The sequence below is a fragment of the Plectropomus leopardus genome, chromosome 22, assembly GCF_026936395.1.
Source record: "Plectropomus leopardus strain MGB_pleo_1.0 chromosome 22, ASM2693639v1, whole genome shotgun sequence".
Classification (NCBI taxonomy): Eukaryota; Metazoa; Chordata; class Actinopteri; order Perciformes; family Serranidae; genus Plectropomus; species Plectropomus leopardus.
The window spans coordinates 16,959,000-16,986,860 of NC_142197.1; the positions used below are offsets into that span (position 1 = coordinate 16,959,000).

General features: G+C 39.6%; 1 protein-coding gene across 4 annotated transcripts in view; it reads left to right on the top strand.

Annotated features, from left to right (window-relative positions):
• Positions 1-27,861, top strand: part of celsr1a (cadherin EGF LAG seven-pass G-type receptor 1a) — a 108,744-nt gene that overhangs the window by 60,138 nt on the left and 20,745 nt on the right. For 3 of the 4 annotated variants that reach the window (XM_042511006.2, XM_088072600.1, XM_088072601.1), the window contains exons 7-18: positions 2,032-2,112; positions 14,465-14,622; positions 16,581-16,744; positions 17,371-17,496; positions 20,716-20,882; positions 21,105-21,290; positions 21,384-21,497; positions 21,631-21,805; positions 21,900-22,041; positions 23,781-23,901; positions 24,687-24,870; positions 26,725-26,826. In XM_042511006.2, the coding sequence (XP_042366940.2) occupies positions 2,032-2,112; positions 14,465-14,622; positions 16,581-16,744; positions 17,371-17,496; positions 20,716-20,882; positions 21,105-21,290; positions 21,384-21,497; positions 21,631-21,805; positions 21,900-22,041; positions 23,781-23,901; positions 24,687-24,870; positions 26,725-26,826 (1,720 nt within the window). The remainder of the gene's footprint in view (positions 1-2,031; positions 2,113-14,464; positions 14,623-16,580; positions 16,745-17,370; positions 17,497-20,715; positions 20,883-21,104; positions 21,291-21,383; positions 21,498-21,630; positions 21,806-21,899; positions 22,042-23,780; positions 23,902-24,686; positions 24,871-26,724; positions 26,827-27,861) is intronic. The other variant, XM_088072603.1, reaches the window with a different exon arrangement.

Here is a 27,861-nt window from a genome sequence, read left to right on the forward strand (position 1 = left end):
ATTTAGAAACATGCTGCTGTTGCTCAAATATGCTCAGAAGCTTTTATTTTGCATGAATATTAGTATTTTAAAAATGTAGTTTTTCTTACTGGTATTCATTAAGGGAATAGCTTTGAGCAGTTATCTCAATCTGCTCTATAAAATAGATAGCTCTCACTTTCCTCTTTGGTTTCTCTCTTCATCTTTTTGTTGATGTTTCAGGATTTATTTGGTTTCTAGGGCAAGCTGATATGCAGTCAAACACACACACGCACACACACATGCACACACACATTACACATGCATACAGTTGCTCTTGAAATAAATCCACTCCCCGCAAGTGGTTTTGGAGTTGTCATCGTCTCCTTGTGTTGTATTTTTATTGCATATAGTCGAGGCCACATGTGGCTTTCCTGGGTGGCTCTCAAGACTTAAAGGGACATGCCTTATTAGGTATGTGCATGTGTCATTGCGACAAACACACTCACATACCTCATCAGCTGTGCATAGGGATGTGTGTGTTTTGAAGAGACTGCAACATCATGTGTTTCTGCACAGACACCAGTGTGCGTTGTGTTTTCTCTGCTGAGTGCCTTTAAGAAAGGTTAAATGGTTATTTTTTGAGGTGAAGCCCCAGACTCCACATTCCCTAGCAGGGTGGGCTTTCAGAGGAAGGGGCCATGTTATTCTTTGTTCTTCTTGACACAGGTTTCCTTAGACCTCAAACAGTTGAGGTTATCATCGCACATAAACACACACATTGCATTTGGATACCAGGAACTATTCTTTTGCTAATTATAACGCATCTCACAGTACCTGTGACTGTTTAAACTAAGTAGATCCCTATCAGGGCAACTGTGTTTTTAGTGCCTTTAAATCCCCATTATTGTAATTCATTGTAATCTGGAACTGCAACATGATTTCAAACCCGTGTTTTGTCAGTTGTAACTACCTACGTTGACATGTGGAGGCCAGTTTCGGGTTTTCACATTTTTGTTGCCCTGTGCGTTTTTCCTGCTGTAAATTTCACCTGCTCTTTGCAAAGCTTGCCATTTCACAGCGTGATGTAAATCTGCCAGAGACATCTTTTTCCATAGGCGGCAGTGCATGAGTTGTGGTCTATTATGTGAGGTGGTGGGAGAGGTGTTTTTGAAGTGGGCAGGAAGGAATTATGTTTGACTTTGGATGCCGTTATTGTCGGCAAATCGGCTTTTAGCATATCCAACCACAGACACTTCAACACAAATTCCTCTGTGCACACACATAGCCAACAGTGCATGCACACAGTAGTATCTGTCTTTAAGGGTGAGTTCAGTATTTGTCAACTTGGACTTTATTTTCTCATGTTTTGCATCAAAGTGACCAATCAGAACAACATTTTTTGAAATTGGCCCAGTATTAAGTAAAAGTGCTGCAGCCAGAAGTGGCTGAACAGGCTGCAATGAAACTATTGGTGGCAATTATGCACATTTATGTCCAATTATAGTGGTTGTTGTTGCTACTGACAGGCTCAGATTGCTTTTAGTGTCTGACAGTATCATGGAGATGATTCCCACAGATATGGGCCTTTTTATTAAAGAGTAAGATTCTTTTTGTTGAACGAGAAAGCCCTGTAATTGCTAATGCCAAACCCACAACACTCCATTTAAAAGTAAAAACTTAGTTCATATTAGGAAAATACACCTCATTCCGACACCTAAAATAACAATTTTGAGCCTGTCAGTGGCAAAAACAAGTACTTTTAGTGTATGTAGTGGAGCAAACATGACTGCAGCACTCTCCCGGTCTCAAAAACTGTTATTCTCATGAGTCACTTGGGCACAAAACATGGAAAAATAAGGCTAAGGCTGAAAAAAAACGAACTTACACTTTATATTGCTGCTGCAGTGCTGTACATTGATAACTGTTAACACTGGAGAAAGAGAGATATTTAGACACAAAGCACGTACTCAATGCAACATAAATATGCACCAACACGCACAGAGTGATGTGGCTTGGTTATGGGCTGAAGGTCTAATGCGGTGTCTCTCTCTCACGGTGTCTTTCTACCAGGACGGGGGGAGTCTGATGGACTCCAGTGGGGTTCTGCGGCTCCCACTCTATACTGCCTGGCTGGAGCTCAATCAGAAGGAGGTAACCTCTGACCTCTAGCCTAGTCCCCACTGGTGTTTTTCCCCCCTGGGGTCTCATATAGTCCCTGATCTGCTTCTAGTACAGTCTGCTTGACTAACTCTACTGTACATGCTTACATCAGAAGTAACATGGCCTCTAACACATGGGTGTTAGCGTTAATTTAGTCCGCCTGTGGTCTGGTCTCGACTACAGAAGAGGCTGTGGTAGATTTTGGTGTGGTTTTCTGGTTTTGGTTTGGCCGTAGAGGGTGTGCGGACTTCGTAGCTGGTAGTTTAGTGTGATTTGTCTTTCTTCTGTCTCTCCTGTTTTTAAGCTCTTGGTGGATTCATAAACAAAACAGAGACCAAAACACTTCTTCACAACTGATCCAGTTGTAGTGTCAATAAATAAACATGATACTTATTCAAGCTCTAGGAAATGCTCTTCACAGTGTTCTACGGTCATGAAAAAACTGGAAAAAAGTCATGGAATTACACAATCATATTTACCAGGCCTGGAAAAGTCATGGAATTAGTAAAGGTCATTGAAAGTCATGCAGTTTTGTTGTGTGAAATGAAATTGTTACAGTAATGTGAAATTTATTATCTGTAGCTGTCCATGTAACATAGCTCTAAAATGCATCAATATTCGACTTTTTGTCAGCCCATCACACCATTTCTCCCGAAATTTTCTCCCCAGTGCTCCCTCTCTCCCTTCAGTTGAAATAATTTTTTGGATATTCTTTTGGATCTAATATGTTTGAAAAATGCCAGCCAAGTGGGGCAAGATTTTTTAAATTTTTTATTATGGGTCCTTTAAAAGCCAGGGAACAATTTTGAGATTTTTCTTCATGAAAATGTGCGTGAACCTTCTCTTTAATAAATACAATAAATAAATACAAATACAAAATGAAGCATGATATTGCTCTCTTTAAATGAAATGTCTAATGTGTCTCTAAAGGAGTCAGAGGTCAGGGCCTGTCCTTATGAAGCAGTTAGGGACAGTTTTGGACAGTAAGTGCGATATACAGAACTATGCAAAAGTCTTAGGCTACTTTTACTTTAGCAAGGTTATAATGACCATACATATTTATTTCTCAGTAGTCTCTTTACTAAAATACATCCAGTATACAGTATTAAAAATACAAATATTTCAGATTAAAACAACCTCATCAGGCTTAAGTTTCAAATATTTACTGTGACCTCCATTTCCACATGTCTTGAACTCTCTTAGGCAGGCAATATGAGATTTATAATACCAATCTTCTGGTGTATTTACACCAGGTAGCATTAAAGACATGTCCAAAGCTCAATATTGATTGTTTGAGCTACCTTTTGTCGTGGTTGTATGATTCCATGTTTAACACTAAATATTGACTTCAGTTAGAAGAAGCCGTTTTATTTTGACTTTTTTGCTGTTTTAAAACATTGTACAGGATCTCTGTATTCTTTGTATCTTCAAAAAGAGACTAAGCAATAGATGTATATATTATGTCCTCATTTCAACTTTTCTAAAACAAAAACTCTATGGTGGCCTAAGATTTTTGCACAGTGCTGTATATCAGTCTTTCGCCCCCTTCTTTCTCTTTTTCTCCATCTATTGGAGAATCTCCTCATATCTAATGAAAGACCAGCAGAAACGACACAGTAACAGCCTTCGTGCTCATCTGTCAGCTCTCATCGACTTCCTTCATTGAGGTTTGTTCAGGTGAACTAAACATGTCTGAGCCTTGGCAGGCAGACAGGTAGGTAGACACCCAGCAAGCCGTGATTGTGTTTTACTTGGCAGGAGTGTGGCGGACTGAAGCACCGATTCTGTCAGGGAGGATTAACAGCGCTCAAGAATCATGGAAGATAGCTTTTGTATTGAGTATGGACAGCAGTTGTTTCTGGGCTGAAGCTTCTGTTTAGACTGTAGTTTAGTTAAGGGATTTAATTTTAGATTGTATCTTTAATCCTCTCTTGTGTTACACTAAGATCCCGAATGTGGATCAAGGGTTGGTTTTAATTGGAGAATTAACAAAGTAATTGTGAGATATTAGCTGAATAGAGCAAACAGCTGCACCCAGTTTCAGGCTTGTGTACTTTTGGCTGTTGTGGCCTCCTTCTTCTGCAGTTTATTTATAGTAGTTGTAGTAGTAGTGTATGTGTGCATGTGCATGACATGGACCAAAGGGCAGCGGGCCTTGAAACCAGGCCGCTGCTTAGGACGTTAAACACTGACATCATTGAACTTTCTTTTCTATTACTGGACCCTGGCCTTTATATTTAAGTCATAACTGCTGATCAGTGACCCTAGGATCTTCATTGAGTGCTTATCCTTTTCTGGAGCACAAGTTTCTTGTGTGTTAGTTGAATTATGTGCTTATATTTGTGTGTGTGTGTGTGTGTGTGTGTGTGTGTGTGTGTGTCAGAATGAGTGAGTAACCACTCAGTAGGAACAGCAGATGTGTACAATATTGTGTCATTGAGGAGTGAAGATAAATCTGATAAATCTGTCACTACAGACCGCCTTCATACATGACTGCCTAACCCGCTACATCTCTTTTTTCTCCCTCTCTCTCCCTCTTGCTCTCTCTCTCTTTCACCCATCTTTTTATTTCTTCACCTTTTTGCATTCCTCACTCGCTCTCCTGTGATGTGAGGGAGTGTGTGTGTCACTGAAAGGAGGAAATTTCACACACCTCACCTAGCATGACCTAAACCTCTTATTATTGCTAAGAGAGACAGAGTGTAATTTGGAGGGAAGAGAAAAGCTGAGGAAGTGTAGACATGAAGTTGAGAGAGAGAGAGAACAGATCCATATAGTTTATATCCACTCTATACTGCTGGCACTAATGCATCTTCCTACTCTTACTCCTCCTCCTGCGTCTCGCTGTCTCCTCATCTTATCTCTTTCCACTAAAGTCTCTTATCTCTTATATGATCCCTATCAAGTTCAGTTTTATTGCGTCACTGCTTTTACTGCTAAACATTAGCATCACTCCCGATGATCTTAAATTGCTTAATGCTGCTTTCTATGAGGCAGTTTAGATAACGGTCAGATGGTCACTTTACAGCTGCTGCTGTTTCAGATTGTGATACATGTTGTATATTTAGAATTTGTAGGAGTAAAAGTAGCGCTCTTGTTCCAAGGAAAATTTTACTACAGCAGAAGGGAATGTAGTTCTTTGACTGTCAGATCCATAATTTATATTAACTATTAAAAACTATCATTAATAATTATTATAACTACCACTATTGCTAACTATAAGATAGTTTGACATTTTTCGGAAAAAAATATGCCTTTCGATGCCACTACTTTGCACCAACATTTATTTATCAAAGCTCATATAATGCAATGCAATTAAACGGATGGAAGGACGGGAACATTTTTTTTTCCAAACAAATACTAGAGTAGAGAGCTGCTGTCATTGAGAGTATTAATTTAGCAGCACACCAATTTTTGCTATGTAAAGATATAGAGCAGTAACAGCTTCCTGAGCAGAAAATGAAGTCATGCTGTGCGTATTATAATCTGAGTTTCTATGCAGTTTGTTGTGGTGAGCCAATCCAGCTGCGCATGTATGTTAGTGCATGTGTGTATCCATCTGGCTAGCTCATCACTGTCGCCTTGCACTGTACTCAAACGGCACTCAGATGGTGCCCATACTGCAGTTACTACTGATATTATACCGCTGATACTGCATTTACTGTTGACAACAAAAGCGTAACACCCACCCTCTGCATCCTGGTGTAACGCTATTACCTCTGTCAGCACTGTTCCTGTTGTTTAGCACTGTTATTGGAGTTAGCACCATTAGCTGCTAGGCACCAGCTCAGCCACCTGAGAACCATGTCCACACAACTCATACACTCTGAATTGTAGTAGCCTGTAGTAGTAGTAGTTTGATTTTTTTTTCAAACAGATTTCTTCACAAAGATAAATAAAATTAATCCCAATTTTTTTGTTGAATATGCAGCTACAGCCAGCAGCCGGAAGGCAAAAGACCAGAAGCAGGGGGAAACAGCTGGCTAGTTATCTACAGGCATTGTGACATTACTTTCAGTTCTTATGCCAACTAAACTAACAGTCTACTGGCCCTGACTTCCTTTTTAGTGTACAGACATGCACGCAATTAAAAAGTGGCATTCTTGTTTGATAATCAAAGAAATTGTGATTTAAAATGCAAAACTGCAACAAAACAGATTCTTCCTCAATTCATCAAAACTAAACTCATCCAAGGTACTAAAAAGAAGGTGAAAAAAGAAAGAAGATTAATCATGCAAAATAAGTCAAAGGGACAAAACCTTCCTGTAAAATACGCTTTAGCAAGCTGTTGAAAAACATTCAATCAGAAGGTAATCCCACTGATGACAGCACACAGGCAGGTGGCCATGTTTGTCAAGTTGTAAAAAGAATTTTCTCAAGCCGTTCCAAATCGGATACAGTTACTTTTACCTCAGTTACTGTGTCGTCCGCACATTTGTTTTGCTGCTTTTGAAAGCTACGAGGCAACAATGACCGCTACCCATCTGTTACACTGACAGATAGAAGTGTGATGAGACGATGAAGACTGCAGTAACATATAGTGTTGAACACTGGACATCTTAGCCTAGTGTAAAGCCTCTGGGAACTGTGTGTGTGTGTGTGTGTGTGTGTGTGTGTGTGTGTGTTAGATTAATAGACACTTCTAGTTTTACATAGCCAGAGGGCAGGTGAGGTAATGTGGACATGACAGAGTCTGCTGCTGCCAGAGGGTAGGTGGGACACACTAGCCTGTGCATGACAGGGCCAAAAATCTAGTTTCCACACACACACACACACTTTTCTAAGAGCAATACTGATGTTGGTTCAGAGCCCATCTTTACTTTGGCTCCAGCTCATGTTGCAGCGCTAAAATCATTCCTTTATGGATTCTTTGTGATCATAAAAACATGTTTGGTCTTTTCTTGTGGTTACTTCGATTAATCTAAGAGAAACAAAACACACACACACACACACACACCTTAAAGCAACAGGAGATCACATTTTCAAATATCAATCAAGTGTAATTTTCATCCAAGAGTCGGAGAAACAATGGCGTTTCCTCAGGCGAGCCCAAATCAAATAAAAGACTGTGCGCCCTTTTTCCTTTATTATCAAAATGAACTGAGTGGCCGTCTGCAGCTCCGCTCGCCACTTCCTGCCTCACACACTCACACACATACAAGCTTGCCTCTTGCTCAATCAACACACACGCTTAAACACATTCTGCAGACATCCTTCCCATGGTCTCCAAACACACACACAAACATATAATCACCACCAAGTATTCCATCTATCCCACCCTCTATGCACACACACACACACACACACATACACACACACACACACACATTCACACAAATCTCCTGTCAGTAGTTGTGGGTTTTGACAGTTTTTTTCGCTACGTTTTCTGACTAAGCTGTCCAACTGTGTTTTGCATGTAACTCAATCTTTGAGCATGGCTCTTCATCCCGGCCGCGGGCCTGATTGAGTTATCATGTCAGTTTTGACAGGCCCTGTGGTAAAAGGGGTGTTAGTGTGTGTGTTGGTGGGAGGTAGCAGTGTGTGTGTGTCCTTGGGTGTGTCCACATCTTATATCTGTGTGTAGACAAGATGTTGTTGTGGAGATAAAGTGTGTGTGACAGTATTTGGCATATGTTGAAGTGTGTGTGCGCCCCTCCATCCGCTCGTGCCCTCTGCCCTCCTCGTCTTTGTGGCTAACTGTGGGGATCAAGTGTGTTACCATGACGGCAGCAAGCCTATCGCCCCTGGAGACGACACCTTAGAGAGAGGGAATCTTCAACAGCCCAGAGTCGGGCGGAGGGTAAATGAGAGGCTCTCATGGGGCCCCTCGAAATGGGGGCCAAGTGCACTTTAAAAGCAGGGGTCAGAAAGAAGCCTGAAACTATATACAGTTGTATCGGTCGCGGTCACACAGCTAACAGACACACTCAGCTGACTGAACACCAACGTTCAATTTAAGATGTGACATCCAGTGCAAAGATTTATTTATAATAGAGTCAGTAAAGACTGTGGTTAACTATTTAGTTTAAATTCACTGAGCAGATAGACAAGCACTTTTGTGGCATTATATGCAATTATAATTTTGATCATTCAATAATATTCCAATCATACAACTGTATGATTTTGCCTTACCAATATTTTTGGTGTGATATTACCTACCGTCTGTGTTCATCCAGCTAGGGCCCTCTGTCTTGGCACCAATAAAAAATTAAAAATGCGGAGGTGGTTTTGAGTGCGACATATTTTTATTCCTTTAATAAACTTATTTAATAATCTTATTTAGCATGCAGTTCTGGAGAAAGATTGTTGATTGCTGAGTATCACTCCCAGGTGGGCTGGTAGTCAGATCCATAGACTACATAAAATAATTGTCATAGCCAGCATGACATCCATCTTTAGTTTTTTATAGACTCCCATTTTAAGCCTCGAATTTTAGTTGTCGCCATCTTGGAGGGTCAATATTGGATAAGAGGTTAGAGCTAACCCTTTTTTTGCTGCTAGCTTGGTTAGCACAGTGCATTTACAGCTATGGCTGTATAACTGTGTGGCTAACTAATGCTAATTTTTACTAGCAAAAATCAATCTCAAAACCATTTAAACAAAATGCACTTACAGGAAGAACTGAACATAAGACTCTTTAGAGGGTCATTTAACAAGACTTTTTCAGTCGACCAGAACATTACAATTAACTTTCATGAACTGAAAACACAGAAATAGCAGCGGCTACATTTATGCTCAATTAATCTGGGATTATGTCATGGATACAATACCTAATCAATGTTGTTGCTGTGGTAATGACTTGTCAGTGGACTGCACCCACCCGTCACTCTTAGTGGCCACGCCTTTAATTATGCATAAACTTAAAGCTTTAATAACATTAAAACAAATGAGGTATATGTAAATTCAGTTTGGAATTATAACATGGGGGTCTATGAGGATTGACTCACTCTTGGAGCCAGCCTCAAGTGGTCATTCAAGGAACTGTAGTTTTGTGGCACTGTGCAGCTCCCAAGGTTGCGGCTTGGTGAAATGAAACCACTAACCCATAATTGCATACTGACCCTTTAAACCTCTGTTACCGCGTCACTCCAGTGATTTAGTTTCGCTTTTCTATTCAGTTCAGGCAGCTCACAGGAAGTAGATTAAGGAAGAGTAAACTGATCTTCATGTGTAAAATCATGTGTAAAATCTTTAAGAAAGGCATTGTCACGCTTCATTTAAAGCAAATGGCATCCGAAAGTGACTGACAACATGCGTGGGTGTGATCATCATCCACACAGTAGGTGCTTGTACATGTGTGTGAAAAGTTGTGTTGGGAGGCGCAAGTATGAGCCTGGAGCAGTTATGTATCAACAGCTGCGTTAATGCTCCTTTATCCCCGACATATTACACACACATTACAAAGACACCCTACATGCGTGTAGTGCTTACACAGTGTGTACGTACATGTCAGTGTATGAGTTATCAGCACATGTAACAGCTGCCCCCCTCCCCGGGATCTCGGGGTTGCGGGTCCATTATGTAGAATATCTGGGTATCTCTCTTCTGTGTTTTGCTTCCTGTCTTTCTGTGTCTTTATCTCATCCCTTCCTCGCCTGGCTGCACTCAAAAGAGATGATAAGATTGTAATCAGCCTGACTACAGATTCCTTTAGAGGAGTCATAGGGATTTTTTCTGGCAGGCAAATTACCTTTTGTTGCCCTTGAAAACCTCTTATACAGATATCACACTTTCCCTCTCTTGACTTAATTTCCCCACTGGCTTGAAAAGTGAATTGAGTCATTGTTTTTTGTTTTTTTTTTAAGAAATAGTTTTAACATTTTGGAAAATACTTGATTTAGTATCGGTGTTACATCTCCAGTCCAGATATCCAGTTTATCTTAGTAGCATAGTTCTCAAAGTGTTCCTTTAACCTTTTGAAACCTGGATCGACAGCAGTTTCTCCTGTTAAGTTCGGATGCCTTTTACAAGCATTCAAACCTTTGAGAATTGAGCAAATTTGTTTGATTTCCTTTGAAAACATGGCTTAAAAGGCAACCAGCAACTTGACAAGAGATCGCAAATCGCAAGAAATCAGCAAACGCTGACACGAAAATGAACTGATGATTAGTATAAAAGAAAGAAAGAAAAAGGACAGAATAAAGAGAGTGAGACAGAGAGAAAGATATTAGAAAATACTTTTTAAAAATTCTAATTATATATTAATTGTCAATTACATTTTAAGCACTTTTTCAAGCCATTTTCTTGTTTTTTTGTGTTGTTTGTTTTTTCACTAATTTTGGGGGGTGTTTTTTGTGTGTGTTCTAATTTTCTGGTAATGTTCTTGTAACTTTTTACTTATTTAGTGCTAATTTTAGGTAATTTCTTGTAAAGTTGCACATTGCCTTTCATGTTTTTGAAAGAGATTCAGTCAGTTTGCTCAGGTTTCAAGGGGTTAAACTTTTGCTTCATCATAGTGCTTATTGGCTCCTTGACAACAGTTGATATGGGAGGAATGAAGATTTCTTCTTTACTTTTGCGACTTGATTTAATCAAATCTGGCCAGAAGCTCGATTATGAGGCATTGACTGCAATTCTGTGTAACACAGATAGACAGTAAAGATATAAAAATGAGGAAATGAAGCTGGACTTTTTTCTGTTGATCAGATTTCTTTAGGAATTTGATCTTTCTTAGAGGCAGTTTTGATTTAATACAGTGCACACATGCTTTGCCATATGGCCCAATCACTAGGAATTTTTTCAAGTTTTTTTCTTTGCTGTGAATTTGGGCTTACAGAAGAAGAGAGTGGCTGTTTTTTTTACTCCAATTCTTCTGTCCTTCACCACTGCTGTGCATCTTTGAACCCGTTGGTTATTTGCATTGGGGTCTTCATTGTTCTCCTGCTGCTGGCAGCATGGTGCCAACATTTTTTACAGCTTCAGGCTGCAGGCTTTGCTGCTTTCTGAACAAAACCAGTTTTTTTTCTTCTTTCTCACACACTGGAACAAGTCCCTTGATCACAAGCTGCCCACAAGGGACATTCATGCATATTTCAGTGCAGGGTACTGCATTGAAGATACCTAACTCTAATCATCGGAGACACACCATAGACATTTGGCCATAAGTCTGAATAAATTCTTACACTGTCATGGCATGCTGCCTCACCTGTTCGCAGCATTTCACCACAGGCTGCTATCATGTCAGTTCAAGAACCAGAATCCAAGTTACATAATGACCCATTAAATCATGATGATTTTCATCTAGAGCCCGTCCTACTTTTTTGATTTTAATTATGCAACAGAAGCCACCTGTTCGGGACAAGAACTCATTCACACGTGAGCCGGCTGTGACGGTGGATTTCTGTAGTAACTATGGCGATATTAGGAGGTGAGGGTGGAAGAGTTAACACAAGTAGACACCTGTAGATACAGAGCAGAGGGGAGGCTGGCTGGTTGCCAGTGATAGGGGTGTGGTTTCCCACTATGGTGTCTGCTATACATGCCGCACATACAAAATGATTCTAGGTTACTGACACAGACAAAGACATGAACAACAGTCTGTAAGAGGTTAGTGAGGAAACAAACAGCCTGGCTCAGTTTATTTAAAGTCAGCTTTTAACAGTTTAATTTTGTTTTGGAAGTCGTAAAATAGCATTAAAGTTGCAACAATTAGATTATCAATCGATTAGTCGATTAAAAGTAAATACATTTTTGATAAACACTGAATCAGTTCTTCACAAATGTGAGGATTTGTTGCTTTTTCTGTTTAAATTTTAATACATAATTTATTATTTTACAATAGGTATAATTAGTGTTGAGTTGTTAATTTGAGAACAATTGCAAAAAGTTGACAAAAGTGCGCACATTGAACTCTTGAATCTGGATAAGATATCATGCAAAAAAAACAGAAAAAACTGAGTCTTCGCACAAGACTAAGCTCCCGTAAATATTTAATCAAATTACCACCAAGGTGACTTTTCAAGTATCACACTCTTTATCAGGCATTTGTTTTTTCTGTAAATAAAAGAAGATTTTTTTTTTTTAAAATGATGTAAATCCACAAGAAAATGATTTTGTGTGCTGATGTTTACATCTATTACTTGTAAGCATTTTTGACATGCGTATTTACTGCAGTTTCTCTCAGATCACAAATGCTGTGTTCAAAGTTTAAAGGAGACATGATAGAGTTTACCCATGATGCCTTGCTCCTTCACCACGCCTGATACAGCTACTGTCAGTTGCGCTATCTATTGTCACACATCCACAGGAAAAGGATCAAATGCTCCTACAGTCTGCTCACTCACTTTTTCTGTGCGTGTGCTTGTGTGAGGAATGATTTTGCCTGTGAGTGAAAAATAAGACAGTTTAAAAGAGATTAGAAATGAAAAAGAAAGAAAACAGCAGTGGCGTCAGAGATGTAGTTTTTTTTTTAGTTGTCCTTCCTGTTCGTCTTTATGGAAAGTGTGAAAGTGTTTTTGGTGGAATCAGTGGAAACAGGGCATGTTGAAGGGAGTGGCAGTGATAAACTCCCTGTGGGTTGGAAAATATGCCCGGACCTGAGCCCACCTGAGCCAAAATAGAACACACTGCTCCCCTCTGTTGCTCATTTTTTTTTTTTACCCGTCTGCCAGTTTCTCTTTTGTCTTTCTTTTTCAGTCTCTTATTTCTGGTCAGTCCACTTCCCTATGTTTGTCGGTCGTTCTTTCTCTTCTATTTTCTGCCCCCCCCCCCTTCCTTTGTCTGCAGAGTCTGTGCCCCACCAGTATCTCATTACTCTAATCCTATTTATGAAGCAGACAAACACATGAACACACATTGTCCTTTTATGCATGCCTCGCTTTTTCTTTTTTCCATGCTTTTTTTGTTTGCGTTTCTCTCAAATTCATATAAAAGATGAAAACGCAACAAAATATTTCTGAAATGAGCTGTTATAAACAATTTATCTAAGAACAATCAGTTGAGTGTTTAGATGCGCCACCATAGTGGTTTGAAAGTCTCTCTTACTATCCTTCAAACTGTCAAACTTCTAAACGCCCTAAGTGCCTCATGTAAACACTGCACTGTGATCAGATCTGGCATCTGTAGTCCTATTGTTGTGTGTTGTTGTAGTCATGAGATTTAGCACTCTCCCAAGAGATAGCAAAGATAGGTTGCTAATCATTTGGATCTATTGTAAGCCACTCGGAGCAAGAAAACGAAATATAAACACGTCATTCTACTGTAATATTTTGGAAAAATTCCCACATCAACTTTTTGAGTTTTAAGAGTTTATTTTTTATGTCTCAAAATAGCTGACATCTTAAGTAATGAAAAGGGGGGGTATTTAATAGTTGGAAACATTTTTTTGTTGAACTCCTCAAATTCCTTCTGCTTCCTGTTCCAAGGCCACTATTGTTGAGTGAAACGCTCCATTGAACTTCGCTCTCAGGTTAGATATTACAAAAACTAAAGCGATTTGGTGGCCTGATTTTCTAAGCTGATCCACATTTTCTCAGATCAACATTTGTCGGCCACAGGCCTTGATGGAAGAATTAGCCTACTTTGTAATCATTAGGTGGGCAAGCTAATGCACAATGGGCTTTTTGTCGTCTTAAGCCAAGACAGGCCTGTGTACTTCCACTCCAAGTCGGCTAAAGTCAGATAGACATTGTTTGTGTAGCTCTGACCTTCACTGATCGAGCATCAGAGCTCAGCCAAGTTTTCCACATTGAATAAAAAGAAAGAAAGAAAGAAATCAAGCATTAAACATTTTAGCTAAATTCAGTCAGTTGGGATTTTCCATGACAATACCCAGCAAAGATAATTTTGGCACTCGGGTGGGCTAAAGGAGGAAATGGATGTGATTCCATGTCGCAGTGGTCCCAACATTTTTCATCAGATGTGCCTCCACAGCCCTTTCAGATGAACTCAAGTACCCCTTCATCGACGCCACACATGTTAAGCACGTGGTCATTTGTATTGGTTTTAAACTGGATAGTATCTAGTTATTGGTTAATGAATAATAATATAAAAGTGGATATAATAGTTTTTAAACCACTTTTCCATTTAATACCTATTTCAATTATCTATCCTTATATTTGCTCTACCATGTGCCTTGTAGCTAGCAATTTCAACTATTTATCCCTTTGCTTTGCTGCTTGTTTTTTGGCTATTTTTATACACCTACTCCCAAATTGTGGTGTTTAGGTGTTAAAATTGACTGAATATGTTGACACATTGTCATTTGTTTTAATCAAATCAAAATATCTATTGTATCTAATTACTTTAGCTGCTCCCCTGATGACATCAAAAGTAAAAGCAGAATCAGTGGTGAAGAATATCCCTATCACGCAACTGTTGACGAATATTTTGTTTCATTTTGCAGCCGAACATTGGGCGTCTGGGCATCCCTCATGGACCGTCTGGAGAAAAGGTAGCTGTTGTTGCAGTAGACGACTGTGACATCTCCATGGCGATTCGCTTCGGAAAGCAGATTGGAAACTACTCCTGTGCCGCCCAAGGCACCCAGACCGGACAAAAGAAGTAAGTTTGAGTCTCTCTTTTCTTTTTCTCTCAACTTTCTCTCTTCAGATCTCTCCGCTCATTAAAAAGCAAACCAGTTTGACAAACAGGTAAAGATGTTGTACCTCGGGGCCCAGATCAAATTGTCTTGTTACAACAAGATAACACAACTCTCATTCTGCCACCCTCTCCTCCTTTTGTCTTTTAATTTACGTTTATCTTCGTGGCCTTTCTGCTGTCAGGCACGGCCTTAGCCACCCAAAAGCTCACCTCAACACAGGCTTAATCTGACTTACTGTTTACCACGCACTAATGAATTTTTATTTTTGTAGCGTGAGACTTTTTTTTTAATGAGTCTTATGGGGAACTAGCATGCTGAGACACATTAGTTTGCAGAGGGTGGGGACAGAGAGAGAGCGAGAGCTTCAGAGAGGAGTTAATGAGGTTACATTCCTTCAGGAACTTGTTGCACAGGTCACAGAGGCTGAGAGGCGTTTAGAGGATACTTAAACGGGAATATACATATTTACATTAAGCTGGTGTGTCATGTGGTGCAAACAAGCAAACGTTTGAAGATTTGTTGTGGAGAATGTTTCGACTTGACCCCAAGGGTTATTTAGGCACAGAACAGAAACCACTTGGATCTCAGTTTGGGCAGGAAATTAGCAGCAGTTTGATCAACAATTCATTGGCTACAATGTTGAATAGCACTGACATGCAAGAGTTGATATTATAGGTTTCAGGAATACTTACGATATATGAACTACAAGTTGAGTTTTTGGCTACTGTGTAGATGGAGGGTCAATCAGGGAAATGCCACTTAAACGGAAATAATCAGTTCATTTTTATGACCAGAACATCTCTCCTAATCATGCATATTTTAAAAACTTTTGTTAGAGTCCGTACAGTTTGACCCATAACATGTATTAACAGCTGTATTTTTACACAGTTTAAAAGGCTCTGCTTTACTCATGACAACTCTGCATTGACTCCATTCTCTATGTCTCTGCACAAATGTCCTCAAGAAGACAAATCCTCCATATCACATTTGGAAATCAAGCAACTTCATATACACCTTATTTCACATCTGAACTATTTTAATAGTGTCATATTGCCAAACTAGATATTTTATCATGGGACTGAAATGCTTCTCCGCAAGTCAGAAACAAATAGCATAAGCAGTCGTCCATCCATCAGGTTTCCTTATTAGTATTTATACAGACTATTTTTTTGATAATTTTGAGGCAATATGGAAGCACTTCTGTAAAAATACTAAGTAAAAATATGGATGAAGAACTGTTGCAGTTTACAGCTCTACAACTGGATCCAAGAAGTAATACATTCCCATTTGATTGATTTATTTCCTTTCAGAGGCTTTAAATATGCTTCACATGCTACTGGTAATGCAACAGTGTTTGTGTCAAATGCACACTGCATTCAGCAGTTAAGCACTGCATTATTTTAAGTCTCTTAAAGCCCTTTGATGTTGAGTGTTTTAAAGGATCGAGGTGTAAGCAGCTTCCTACATGACCTAGTATGTGAAACTTTACTTGCGCATGGTGACGGTAGCAGTTAGCCTTGTGACATTTTAAAACCATGGAAACTTTATTCAGAAATGTCATGCTATGTGCTGCTGCCTTACCTCAGCCACCTTTTCTGGTGTGAACCCAGGGCCTCGGCAAGGTGTCACTGATTTGTTTGTCAAAGATTTGCAAGAAAGAAGTAACTTTAAATGAGCAGCCCTCAACATCCTATTCTTGTTTTATGATACATATTTGTAGTCATTTTTTGTATGATCTTTTCACAAAGAATTGAGTCATTGTAGAGTTAAGTTATAGTGTGTCTGTGTGTGTGTGTCCACCTGACTAATTTTGTGGTTTCTTGTACTTGAAAGTATTTAACATTGACACACTTTTTTTTTCATTTTAAATCCATTTTGGATATTGCTCTGCTCAATTATCTGTCTTTATTGTCTGCAGGTCACTGGATTTGACAGGACCACTGTTGCTAGGTGGAGTTCCCAACCTACCTGAAGACTTCCCGGTTGGTAACAGAGACTTTGTGGGCTGCATGAGAAACCTCAGCATCGACAGCAGACCCATCGACATGGCCAGCTACATCGCTAACAACGGCACCGAAGCAGGTTAGAAGTGCTGCGTGGTAAACCAAGGCCATGCTCACTGAGTGGGATTACCCTGCAGCGATAGAGACATTACTCATATCCAGGAACAACCCTCAAGCTCACTGATATTGTCAGAAAAAGTTAACTACTGACTTTTCAGGATTTTCAAGGGGCCAGAGGTCATGGAACTAAGACAGCATATAAGGCCATTGTGGGTAAAAAAACCCACAAAAAATAAAAAAATACAGAGCAGAGGGAGGGGGGTCGGTAGCATTTTGAGAAAAATCTCAAAAATTACAAAATTAAAGTAATACATTTATGAGACAAAAAACTCTGAGATCATGATGTCATCAACTTACATCATCATTTTATTTTTTAATTTTATTTTTTTACCTACAATGGCCCCAATACACGTTAAGTGAAACAGCATCATTCAATGCTTAAAAAGAAAAATATTCAAGAGAAAAAGTGTGTTGCTTTAGTTTTTCTACCTTTAAATAAAGCTGTTTTTTAATGTGTTTATTGTGTAGCAATATGCTAACTTTAGCATGTTTAAAGATGACTATTTAATTATTTTGCAGCCTATGAAGGGGTGCTTACACTGTACATACAGATATCAATCATTCTTTTATGTGTTTCATGTGAAGGTTGTCCAGCAAAGACAAACTTTTGCTCGAATGAAGTGTGTCAGAACGGAGGAGTGTGTGTCAGCAAATGGAACACCCACAGCTGCGACTGTCCGACCGGATATGGAGGCAAGAACTGTGAACAAGGTAAGAAGAAGAATGGGCAAAAAAGTGTGTGCATTTACATGTGTGTGTTTACTTATGCTTAAATATGCATTCATATACAAGTTCTTTTTTGATCAAGTGTGCCTGTATCTGCATGCTCTTTTGTGAGCTTCTCGGCGTGCGCATGCGTGTGTTTACCTGCAGTAAGTGCACAGTGTGTGTGTGTCTCAAGGACTTCCAGGAAATAGAGTGTGCTTGGGAGATCAAATGGGATAAGGAGCACCTCCCCTGACTCAGTCTGACTCATGCGGCAGCCACAGTGGAGCTTCACAGTGAGGCCTCTGCTCAGTGCTGTGCAGACACTAAAGATCGCCTCAGGTCTGGAGTTTAAGGACAAGATCAAACTCTGACTCACTTATCAAAACTCAGACAAAGGATGAAACAAAACACACACTCTGACCCCATACCTGTGTGTCTCTGTTGCCACCTCGTTACTGTGGTGTAGATATATATATAGTACTTAAACATAGATAAGGATGAGTTATATAAATGATTTTATTTTTCCTTGTTACCCAATGAAACATAAAAGCATCACAGCTAAAGTGTTGTTATTTACACTCAGTAACCAGTCTCATGTTCTTCTACGGAAAGGAGAGAAGTTTGATTTCCTGCTTCAGGGCATGCTTCCAAACAATGTGTGAAGGTGTGAATACCTCTCCTTGCCCTCTCCTGTATGAGCTAGCCGCCTAGCCAGTGCCAGGCCCTGGTATCCAGTGACTAAACTGGGTTGGGATCACAGCAAGCTGGGAAGAGGTTTTGGCTGCTGCGCTGCTTGTTGACACATTTGGTTCAAGGCTTCGCACACCTAGCTGCCACATGAGAAACAAGAGATCTGTTATCGTGTGGTTAATGTTGCCAAAATCATCCTGACAGGACTGAGATGAAAAAAGTCACCCACCTGGTCACACTGTTTCGTTTTTTGTTTTTTTTTCCCCTGATTTTATTCTATCAGATCCGATTTCAATTTTACAGTCCTTTTTTTTTTAAAAAAAAAAAAAAGAAGATGAAGAGTGAGTCCTGTCACGCTAACTTCAAGCAGATCACTGTCAGGTTTAATGCAAGCATACTGGAAAACATGCTTCCACATGGGTGGCAGTAGCTTCCTTTGACATGTGAATCTCAGGTTTGAATGCCTGCCTGGTGTTAAACAAGCTGTTGCAGTAATTAAAGATTTTTTTTTATAGTCAATATGTTAATGTTTTTTTGAGGAAAGTGTGTTTATAGCTATTAGCTTATAGTAAATAAGAGCAGTCCAGAGTATTATGACATGGTTTTAAATGTAGCAGATTTATCAGCATTCATTCTGAGAACACTGCTCCAGAGTTGTTTAACAAAATAGGTGTTTAACATTAGCAATGCTGTTTATGCCAAATTCCTAACCTACTTACAGTATGTTATGTACCTTAAAAATAGGAACACTGACACATTTTGACTGTTTCGAGTAGCAGGAGTGAAAATCCTAGTCCTCCTCCACATTTGCTGTGTTATTTTTTGTTAGAATAATGAAGACAGTTAGAATAGTTAGATGCAAAAAAAGGTGTCGACTCTACAACAGTGATACTAAGCCAAAGGGTGCTAGATGGCCCGCCAACCATTTTCCAATTCACAATCAAAATAAATGGATTCACACTGGCCCTCGGCAAAGAAATTTGAGTATCACTATACCCAAATTGCAAGCACTTGGCAGTATAATATTTTTCCCAAATGATGCACATACTTCAGGCATTCAATTATCTCAAATGACTTTAAAAAATATGTATATATCTGCCATAAATGGGGGGAAAAAATCTTGCTGGAGCAACATACTCATGAGCCCCCTTAGGTTTGGGCCTGAATGTTTACAACGTCAGGCTCTGCCCCTGAGGCTAGTTGGACTTGGCTGCAGACTTTTTCATATCTGGTTAGGTTCAAGTCCTTGGACCTGGTCAAAAGTGCTTCTGTGCCTGCTCCCCTGTCTGCAAATTTTAATATATCTTCCTGAGTTGATAAGAAAATATTTGAGGTGTAGAATAGCAAGGTAAGGAATTGCAAAATTATAAAATTGTTTGTTATTTTGGATAAGGATGCCCACCTTATAATTTGTTGCTCACGGTGAAATATCTTGACAACTATTGGATGTATTGCTGTGAAACTGACCACAGATATTCAGGGTACTAGGAGGATAAATTCAGACTTTGACATGATTCCCTGAGTTTTTTTATTTAGTGTCATCATCAGGTTAACACTTAATTTTGCCATGCAAAATTAATAACATTACCATCAGCCACTGCATTACTTTGTGTTTAGTGCTAATTGGCTATTTTTAGCATGATAATAGACTAATAGACTTGGTAAACCTGGTAAATTCTACCCACCAAACACCAAAATATTAGCATTTTCACTTTGGGCATGTTAGCATGTTGATGGAGCTTACCAACCTGCTCACATTTAGCTTAAAGCAACTTTGTGCCTTAGTGCGGCCTCACAGGGCTGCTAGTATGACCACTGACTCTTTCTGTTTTATTCTTTAGAGTTGAGTCTTGATCAAGTTAATAAGAAATGAGGAGTGGCAGATTTTTTTTTAACTTTATGTATGACTAAGCTTTAGCAAAGTAGTCAGACTAAAGCCACTGTTGGAACAAATATGTGCTTTGTCTCATAATTACAGCTTGTGTATGTGTGTGTGTGTTTGTGAATGCTTCTGTTGAAATATGTGCCCCGGGGGACCGAGAACATACAGGGTTTATGCTGTAGATTATACAGGAGGAAACCTTTTGTATGTTGTGCTGAAAGGTGGACCCCCTGTGTGTGTGTGCGTGGGTGTGTATGCCTGTGTGTGCATTTCTTGATCTCTCTCTCAGCATCTGCAGGGGCTTATGTACTGTAGTATGTGTCATGTCTGTAGGATTTTATGTGGATTTTCAGAATGTCTTGAGACATTGAATGTTTGTCTAAGAATTACTGTGTAGTAGTCCTCGAACATGAAGTAGTAATTATAGCCTATCACATTAAATGAAATTAAATTCAAGTTGATACATGTAAATGTGTCGAACTTTTCGAGTTTAAATACTTCTTTCAAAATCACATCACCTCAGTCTAGCATATGCAAAGCTGCTTCTCAGCAATGACCGGATATATTATTTGGAATTACACAAATGTTTCGATACAAACATGACAGATGTATCAATAAAATCTTATATTTAACGTTTTGTCTCTGTGCAGTGATGCCATCTCCTCAGTTTTTCGACGGCCAGGCGTTGGTGTCATGGAGCGAGACGGACATTACCGTCGCTGTTCCCTGGTACATTGGCCTCATGTTCCGCACCAGGCAGCCTGCTGGCACCCTGATGCAGGCCATTGCTGGACAACACTCCACAATCAACCTCATGGTGAGATGCAGACTATAGTCAGCATATTATCGTTAACAAATATGTAACCATCATCAGTATATAGTGCAAACTTTTTTTTACCACCGAGGGGAAGTAAGACTTAATTTATTTAAAGTCAATTTAGAAAACTCTTTGAATGTGTAGGACAGTAAAATAACTATAGGTTGTGCAATTAAAACGGCTGTCTTTTCAATAGATTTGTCAATCTTTCCCACCATTCAGGTGAATGAGCAGCAGGTCCATATGGAGGTATTGCTGCGGAAGCGGCTGGTGGCGTCGCTTAGCTTCCCCCAAGTTCGGGTCAATGACGGGGAGTGGCATCATCTGCTGGTAGAGCTGAGAAGTGTTAAAGATGGCAAGGACATTAAATACATGGCTTCTGTGTCCCTAGACTATGACATGTACCAGGTATGGTATAAATTACATTCAAAAAAGATGTAAACAATGGGTCATGTTTTCAAGGAAAAAATATGTAATTTTTCATTTTGTGTTTTTGAGCAGAAGTCAGTGGAGATTGGCAATGACCTCCCTGGATTAAAGCTGCAGACTCTTCATGTTGGAGGTTTGCCTGGAACAGACAACCACGTCAGCAAAGGATTTGTTGGCTGCATACAGGTGCGTGTATTTTCAAATTTTAAAAAGCAACATAACAGTAGTTTTGTCTTTTCCTCGACCTCGCAGACACTTTTTTTGCCCCCTTTCCTCTTGTCCCATCTCTTCTTCATCATCAATGTGTGCTCTCCATCAGGGCGTTCGTATGGGCGAGACGTCCACCAACGTGGCCAATGTAAACATGGCTCAGGGCCTGAAGATCAGAGTGGAAGATGGCTGTGACCTGGCTGACCCCTGCGACTCCAACATCTGCCCCGAGAACAGCCACTGCAGTGATGACTGGAGCACACACACCTGTGTCTGTGACCCAGGTAATATACACATACACCACCACACACACTCCAATTAAACTTTGTAAAGTAATGTTTTAGTGTCATACCTCCCTCTTTTCTCTGTGTCCTGTAGGTTATTTTGGTAAGGAGTGTGTAGATGCCTGCCAGCTCAACCCCTGCGAGCATGTTTCCACCTGCGTTCGCAAACCGAGCTCCTCCCACGGCTACACCTGTGAATGTGGACAGAACCATTACGGCCAGTACTGTGAAAACAAGTAAGGTCCCTTTCTCTGTGCATATGTCTATCTAAGGTTTTAGAGCAAAAGAGGGGGTTAACTTTAGCAGAACTCAGTATCAATATTTAAAAGCTTTATCCCAAGAGGTAACTTTGCTTCATGTGAGCTTTTATAGTAGTGTTTAATGAGGTCACATTTCTCATTAAGTAGATATTTGGAGAAACTCTGATAACAGTTATGGTAAAAAGATTACAAAAAAAATAGGATTATAACATACAGTTACATTAAAAAAAGAAAAAAGTCAAAAAGACACAAATATCATGGTTACATGCACTTAACACTCAACTATAAGTTATTATAAAGTAGTTAAAAGTGCTCACATCTCTGATTTTGCTTCAGCCAACCTTTAATATGGTTGGTAGTGTGTTCCACATTTTAGAGCCTTTTATGGAAAAGGTTGACTTCCCAAAGGAGGTCTTCTGACGTGCGATTTGCTGACCTGCATTGCAGCAAATAGAAACAATTCAAAATGATGATGGAAATGATATAGTGATGTTAAAATTCTAACAGTTTTACCTTTAGATCTTGATGAAAATGGCAAACACGGAAACAGATTGCATTTCTAACTGCATTTCGGAGGGCTTTGCATGCCTAAAGCTTCCTCCAACATGGTCTTTTGTATCCAGATGTTAAAAATGAAGCAGACTAAAAATGGACTTTGCCTCCCACGGAGAAAAAGCACACTAATCTCCTTCAGTTATGTTAGGCTCTTTCTCTTTTTGTAATGTTGCCAACGTCCTGAGTCTTTCAGAGCAGCTTTATTAGTCAGTAATCTGAGCGCGATAGTGTTTGACTGCCCGTGTGCGTGTGTGTGTGAGAGAGAGAGAGAGAGGAAAGAGAGAGAGGACAGATCGGACATCAGAAAGAAATAAACTGTAAGGTGAAATTGGAAAATGTGACGTGCAGAAAGTGGGGTTTTTGTTCTGCACAGTCAACATTGTCTAAGAGGGCACATGAATTAGCCAGCCCCAATTGGGAAGCAGCCATTTCCCCCTGAACTCTGACCCCTATGACACGCCTCACATCCCGTCTTAAGCAGGATGTGGGATTCCCCCTCCATGCCTGACTGATCCTCCATAGGTGTTTAGTCACCGCTGCCCTCATGCTGCTGCTCGCCCCCTATCAGATCACATCACTCAGTCGCAGATCGCATCTCTTGAGAGGAAGAGAGAGTCTGTGTGTGTCTCGTGAAAGAGTCACACCTGATTCACCGACATGAAAGTGTAGAGGAGGAAGTTTATTCAAGATTCAGTGGAAAAAAAACATTAAGATGGAGATAAACTAAACAGATAGTCAACTATCAGATCTGGAGTATTTTGTTCAAGCTTATACCGAGTCAGTAACATGTCAAAAACCTGATCAACCATCACTTTATTTCATAGTAAAAGAATAGAAACTACAATATGTGCACCGGTCCTACTGTATGTTGACCAAACCAACAAACAGTTTGGTCCACTTCACAGTAGCTAGTAATTGTACTCAACTGTTTCAGTAAATCAGTTATTTACTTGCACTTTAACTACTCCACTTATATGGTGGAAAAGTACATTTTATTTTGAAATGCATGTTTGCTGAGTCTTAAACCCGTAATAACTGATGTTTTGGATTTTGGTGCATTTCACATTGTTGTAGTCTCATTTGATACAGTGTTTGTAAAAATATATAGAAAAAATATATTACAACTACTTTAATTAATGTGTAATTGTCTTTGATTACAGAGTGGAAAAGCCATGTCCCCAAGGCTGGTGGGGCAGTCCCATGTGTGGACCCTGTAACTGTGATACTAACAGGGGATTTCATAAAGACTGCAACAAGACCACTGGAGAGTGTCGCTGCAAGGTAAAAACATTATTTGACTTTTTGTTTCTTTTTGAGATACCACCAGATTATTTTTTCTGTACACCAAAGGTTACTGTAGACAGGAGAATTTTTAGTTCTTCTGTTGTCTGTGGAACATTTAAAGCAATGCAATGTAACATTTAGAAAAAGAAATAACACGATCTTTGTCTAATAAATGAAAAGTTGAGCCATAAGTTCATTACACTCCGGACTTGGATGATACAACCTTACTTGGTGGGTTGTGACCACTAGCTTGTGGTGGCTAAAGTTAGCAGATTTTTACTACTGCTAAACAAACATTACTGGGTTATTAAAATGGCAGTTTACCCAAAAATAAAACTGAAAAAAAATGTTTCCTCTTACCTATAGTGCTCCTTATCAGTCTGGATTACATTTAGTTTTTTTGTGAGTCACCGAGTGAATGAGATATTGGCCGAAGACATGTCTGCCCTCTCTCCAACATAATGGAAATGGATGGTACTTGTGGTGCTCAAAGCGCCGCTAACAAGCCTCTCATCCATGAGCAGATGCATGCTTTCTTCTGTGTGGTAGGAAATAGTTCCTACATGAAACTGCTCCCAGCAAGGTCTGTGGATTATCTTTGATAACAGGTTGATGATTTCTGTCAGAAGACATTGCTGTTAAGTTTTTCAAACGTTTTTTGTTTGTTTGTTTTTGCACATTGAGCGCCACATGCTGAGTGCCATCTAGTTCACAAGATGCATCCCAGATCATTCAAGTTTATATATAATTTCACCCATCTATGTCTCCTCCTCTTCCTGTAGGAAAACCACTATCGGCCAGAAGGCGAGGACACCTGCTACCCCTGCGAGTGCTTCTCTGTTGGCTCTGAGTCTCGGACCTGTGACGCCGTCACTGGGCAGTGCCCGTGTAAAGGAGGAGTCATCGGCCGCCAGTGTAACCGCTGTGATAACCCCTTCGCTGAGGTCACTCCCACTGGATGCGAGGGTATGTGAGATCATATATTTTTTACTTTATTATACTGTTTTTTCTTTTTAACTTTCATTATTTTAACACACGCTCATACGTCTTAGGTATGCAGGTGCAGGGAGTGTGTTCTGCCATATAAATGTTTGCGTTCTTGTATGAAGTGTTAATTATGTTGCACTTTGATCCCAGAGAAACAGTCTCTCATTCTGCTGGCCTCGGAGATGAACGATCAAATGACAATAAATTGTAATGACAGATTGATTTGTAATCACATGTATTTAAAATATAGCCTTTCCTAAATTAGCACTTTGTTTTCTAGAAACTGTAATTTCAAGGCAAGAGAACAGGAAATTGAGCAAATAAGATATTAAACGATACTCCTGAGGATTGCAAAAAGGGGTAAAAAAAAAAAAAAAAAAAAGTACATAATTTTTCAGCAAATTTTAATCAATTAGCCCTGAAATAGGGCTCATTTTTACTTACAATAAATAGACTCATATCTAAATTCATAAATGAAGTTTTTCCAAAAATACTGTCAAAGAAAAGTGAAACCACAAAATTCACATAAATTTGTCTGACTAAAGAATAGTTTGAAGTTTTCATGTCAAGGGCGGTAATGGGAGAAAAATATTTCAGAAGTTGGGTGTATTATTCCTTTAAATGTTCATTCACTGAGTGATCCCGGATGAATCGATGAAGTGTCAAAGGGAGACAAATATTGTCGCTCACATCTGCTGGTGCTGCAGTTGAGCTAACTGCACGTCTTTGTCATCACCCAGTCAAGCAGAAGAGGCAAGTCTGGCTAGTGAGCAGACTTGGCAGTGAGACTGCACACGCACAATACAGTACAGATGAATAGATGACAAAACCACAAAGTCCCATGAACAGAACATGAATGTCAATGTGTTCACTGTTTGACCCAAAATGAAGCTCGTCAAAGTCTCAGAACGTGTTTGGACTCTTAATGGAGTTCAATATGACAAGATGGTTCCCTTTATTTAAATAAAGATGCGTTGTTAATTATTATTTAAATGGATTTTAGACAATTCAGGTCTAAAGGGTCAAATAAATTCTGATGCAGGGGAGTTAGGGAGGGAGTGTAGATGGAGGAATGAAACAAGCGAGAGGTTTCTTTGGTCATGTTCCTGTGGGTCACTGAGATGTGACCATCCATGGCAGGCCTCATACCGATCTGTCAGCTCTAAGCCAAACACAGAAGTTACTGTCACCACAGCCATCACTACAGAGTGTGTTGTGTTTTAGTATAAATTATCCTTAAAGAAAGGGCAAGTATGATCAAAAAAATGGAAGAAATAAAATATTAGGTTACATAATGACTGTTAAAAGAACACGTTTTATTCAAGTTATGAAGTATGTGTCATAGTAGCACTTAAGAGTTAATGAATCACTGAGGGATTAGAGGCCGTGTGCAGCTAAACTGAGCCACAAACAAGCCAACAAGTCTGCAGGTCCCAGCTTGGTTTGTCCAGGAGATTTATTAACCCTGATCTGCTAGAATGGCTGATGTATCACAGCTTGTGTAATAACTCTGCAGGCTTATTTTATGTCACTGTGCTGGTCCGTCTGCTGTTTCATAATGTGGAGTGGCGTCCTCCTGAGATGGAACCAAAGCAGGCGTTGACTAATAAAAGAGACATTTTTATGGGAAAAGTTGGTCCAGCTTCAGTTGATGTCTTAAGGATCATTTTAAGCATCATGCAATGCTCTCAAAAACATTTTTTTGCATTCAAATACCTGCCTTATACATCAATGTGATGTAGGTTGTATGTATAGAAAATGGTGTGTGTTTTACCTCCTGGCCCTGAATCAAAGCCAGCTTCAGGTTTTAAACCATTTTCCTTGTCTTCACAGTGGTGTACGAGGGCTGTCCCAAGGCCTTTGATGCAGGCATCTGGTGGCCCAAGACCAAATTTGGACGCCCCGCCGCCATGAATTGTCCCAAAGGATCAGTCGGTGAGTGCTTTTAAATTCCTCTGATGACGGCAGCTACACATGGAGTAAATAATTAGCTCTCAGCTGAAGGGAGATCAGAAGAGTTTCAGGCCACTGCTTGCTAAGGTCACATTTTAGAGTTAAAATGTATTTTTTTATTTCAGGAAAATGTATGCGTTACAGGAATAGTTTCACATTTTATTGTTTTCAGACAGAGCCAGGGTAGCTTTGTCCACTTTTTCCAGTTTTTATCATTAGCTATTTTTTTCTCAGTTTAGGTGGCTAACAGCCAACCAGTAATCACAAGTGATACTTACCGGAAAATGTTATATGATAAATCATAATGTACACACAATCCAACTGACAGAGTAATTAGTTACAAAACTACAGTATATCTACCAAAAGTTAGCTAACATCAGCTACAAAAAGGTATTGGCCATATCATATCAAGTAACACTGTAGGTCCAAAACCGTTGAGTGTATTTCATTAAACAAGGGTGTTATATTGCCTATGAATAAACTTTTTGACTTAGATTGGTTTTTTTTGTTTTGTCACAAATTCATACAAGGAGGAACTTTTTCATAGTTCTAAAATACCAAATAAAAAGGGGGGTTCTCGTGTTTTTTATAACTATGAAAAAGTTCCTGCTTTAGGGTTAGGGTAGGGTTAAAACTGGTCTGAAAACGCCATTGTCTTGCTTAAAAAAAGAGCACACGCCAGTCTCTGTGCCAAAATATTCTCTGTTATTGAGCAACAGCAGTCAGATTTATATCTGCATGGGTGGCTGTGTGTTTGTGAGTTAATGTATTTTAAGGCATGTAAGCACACACTCTCTCTTTGTCTCTGAATCTTAACAACACAGTAATAAGGTTCTCTGATTGGTCCGTTAATCCACTAGGGCTTTCTCATCAGCCAATCATGTTCAGGTTTGTCTGTAGAGGCTTTTGAAAAAAAAAAAAGGTACACTAAGAGCTGACGGTAATACCCCTCCTCCTCATCCAGCTGTGCGTGATAGAAGGAGGGAGACAGTAGAGGAGAACTCAAAACTCAAGTTC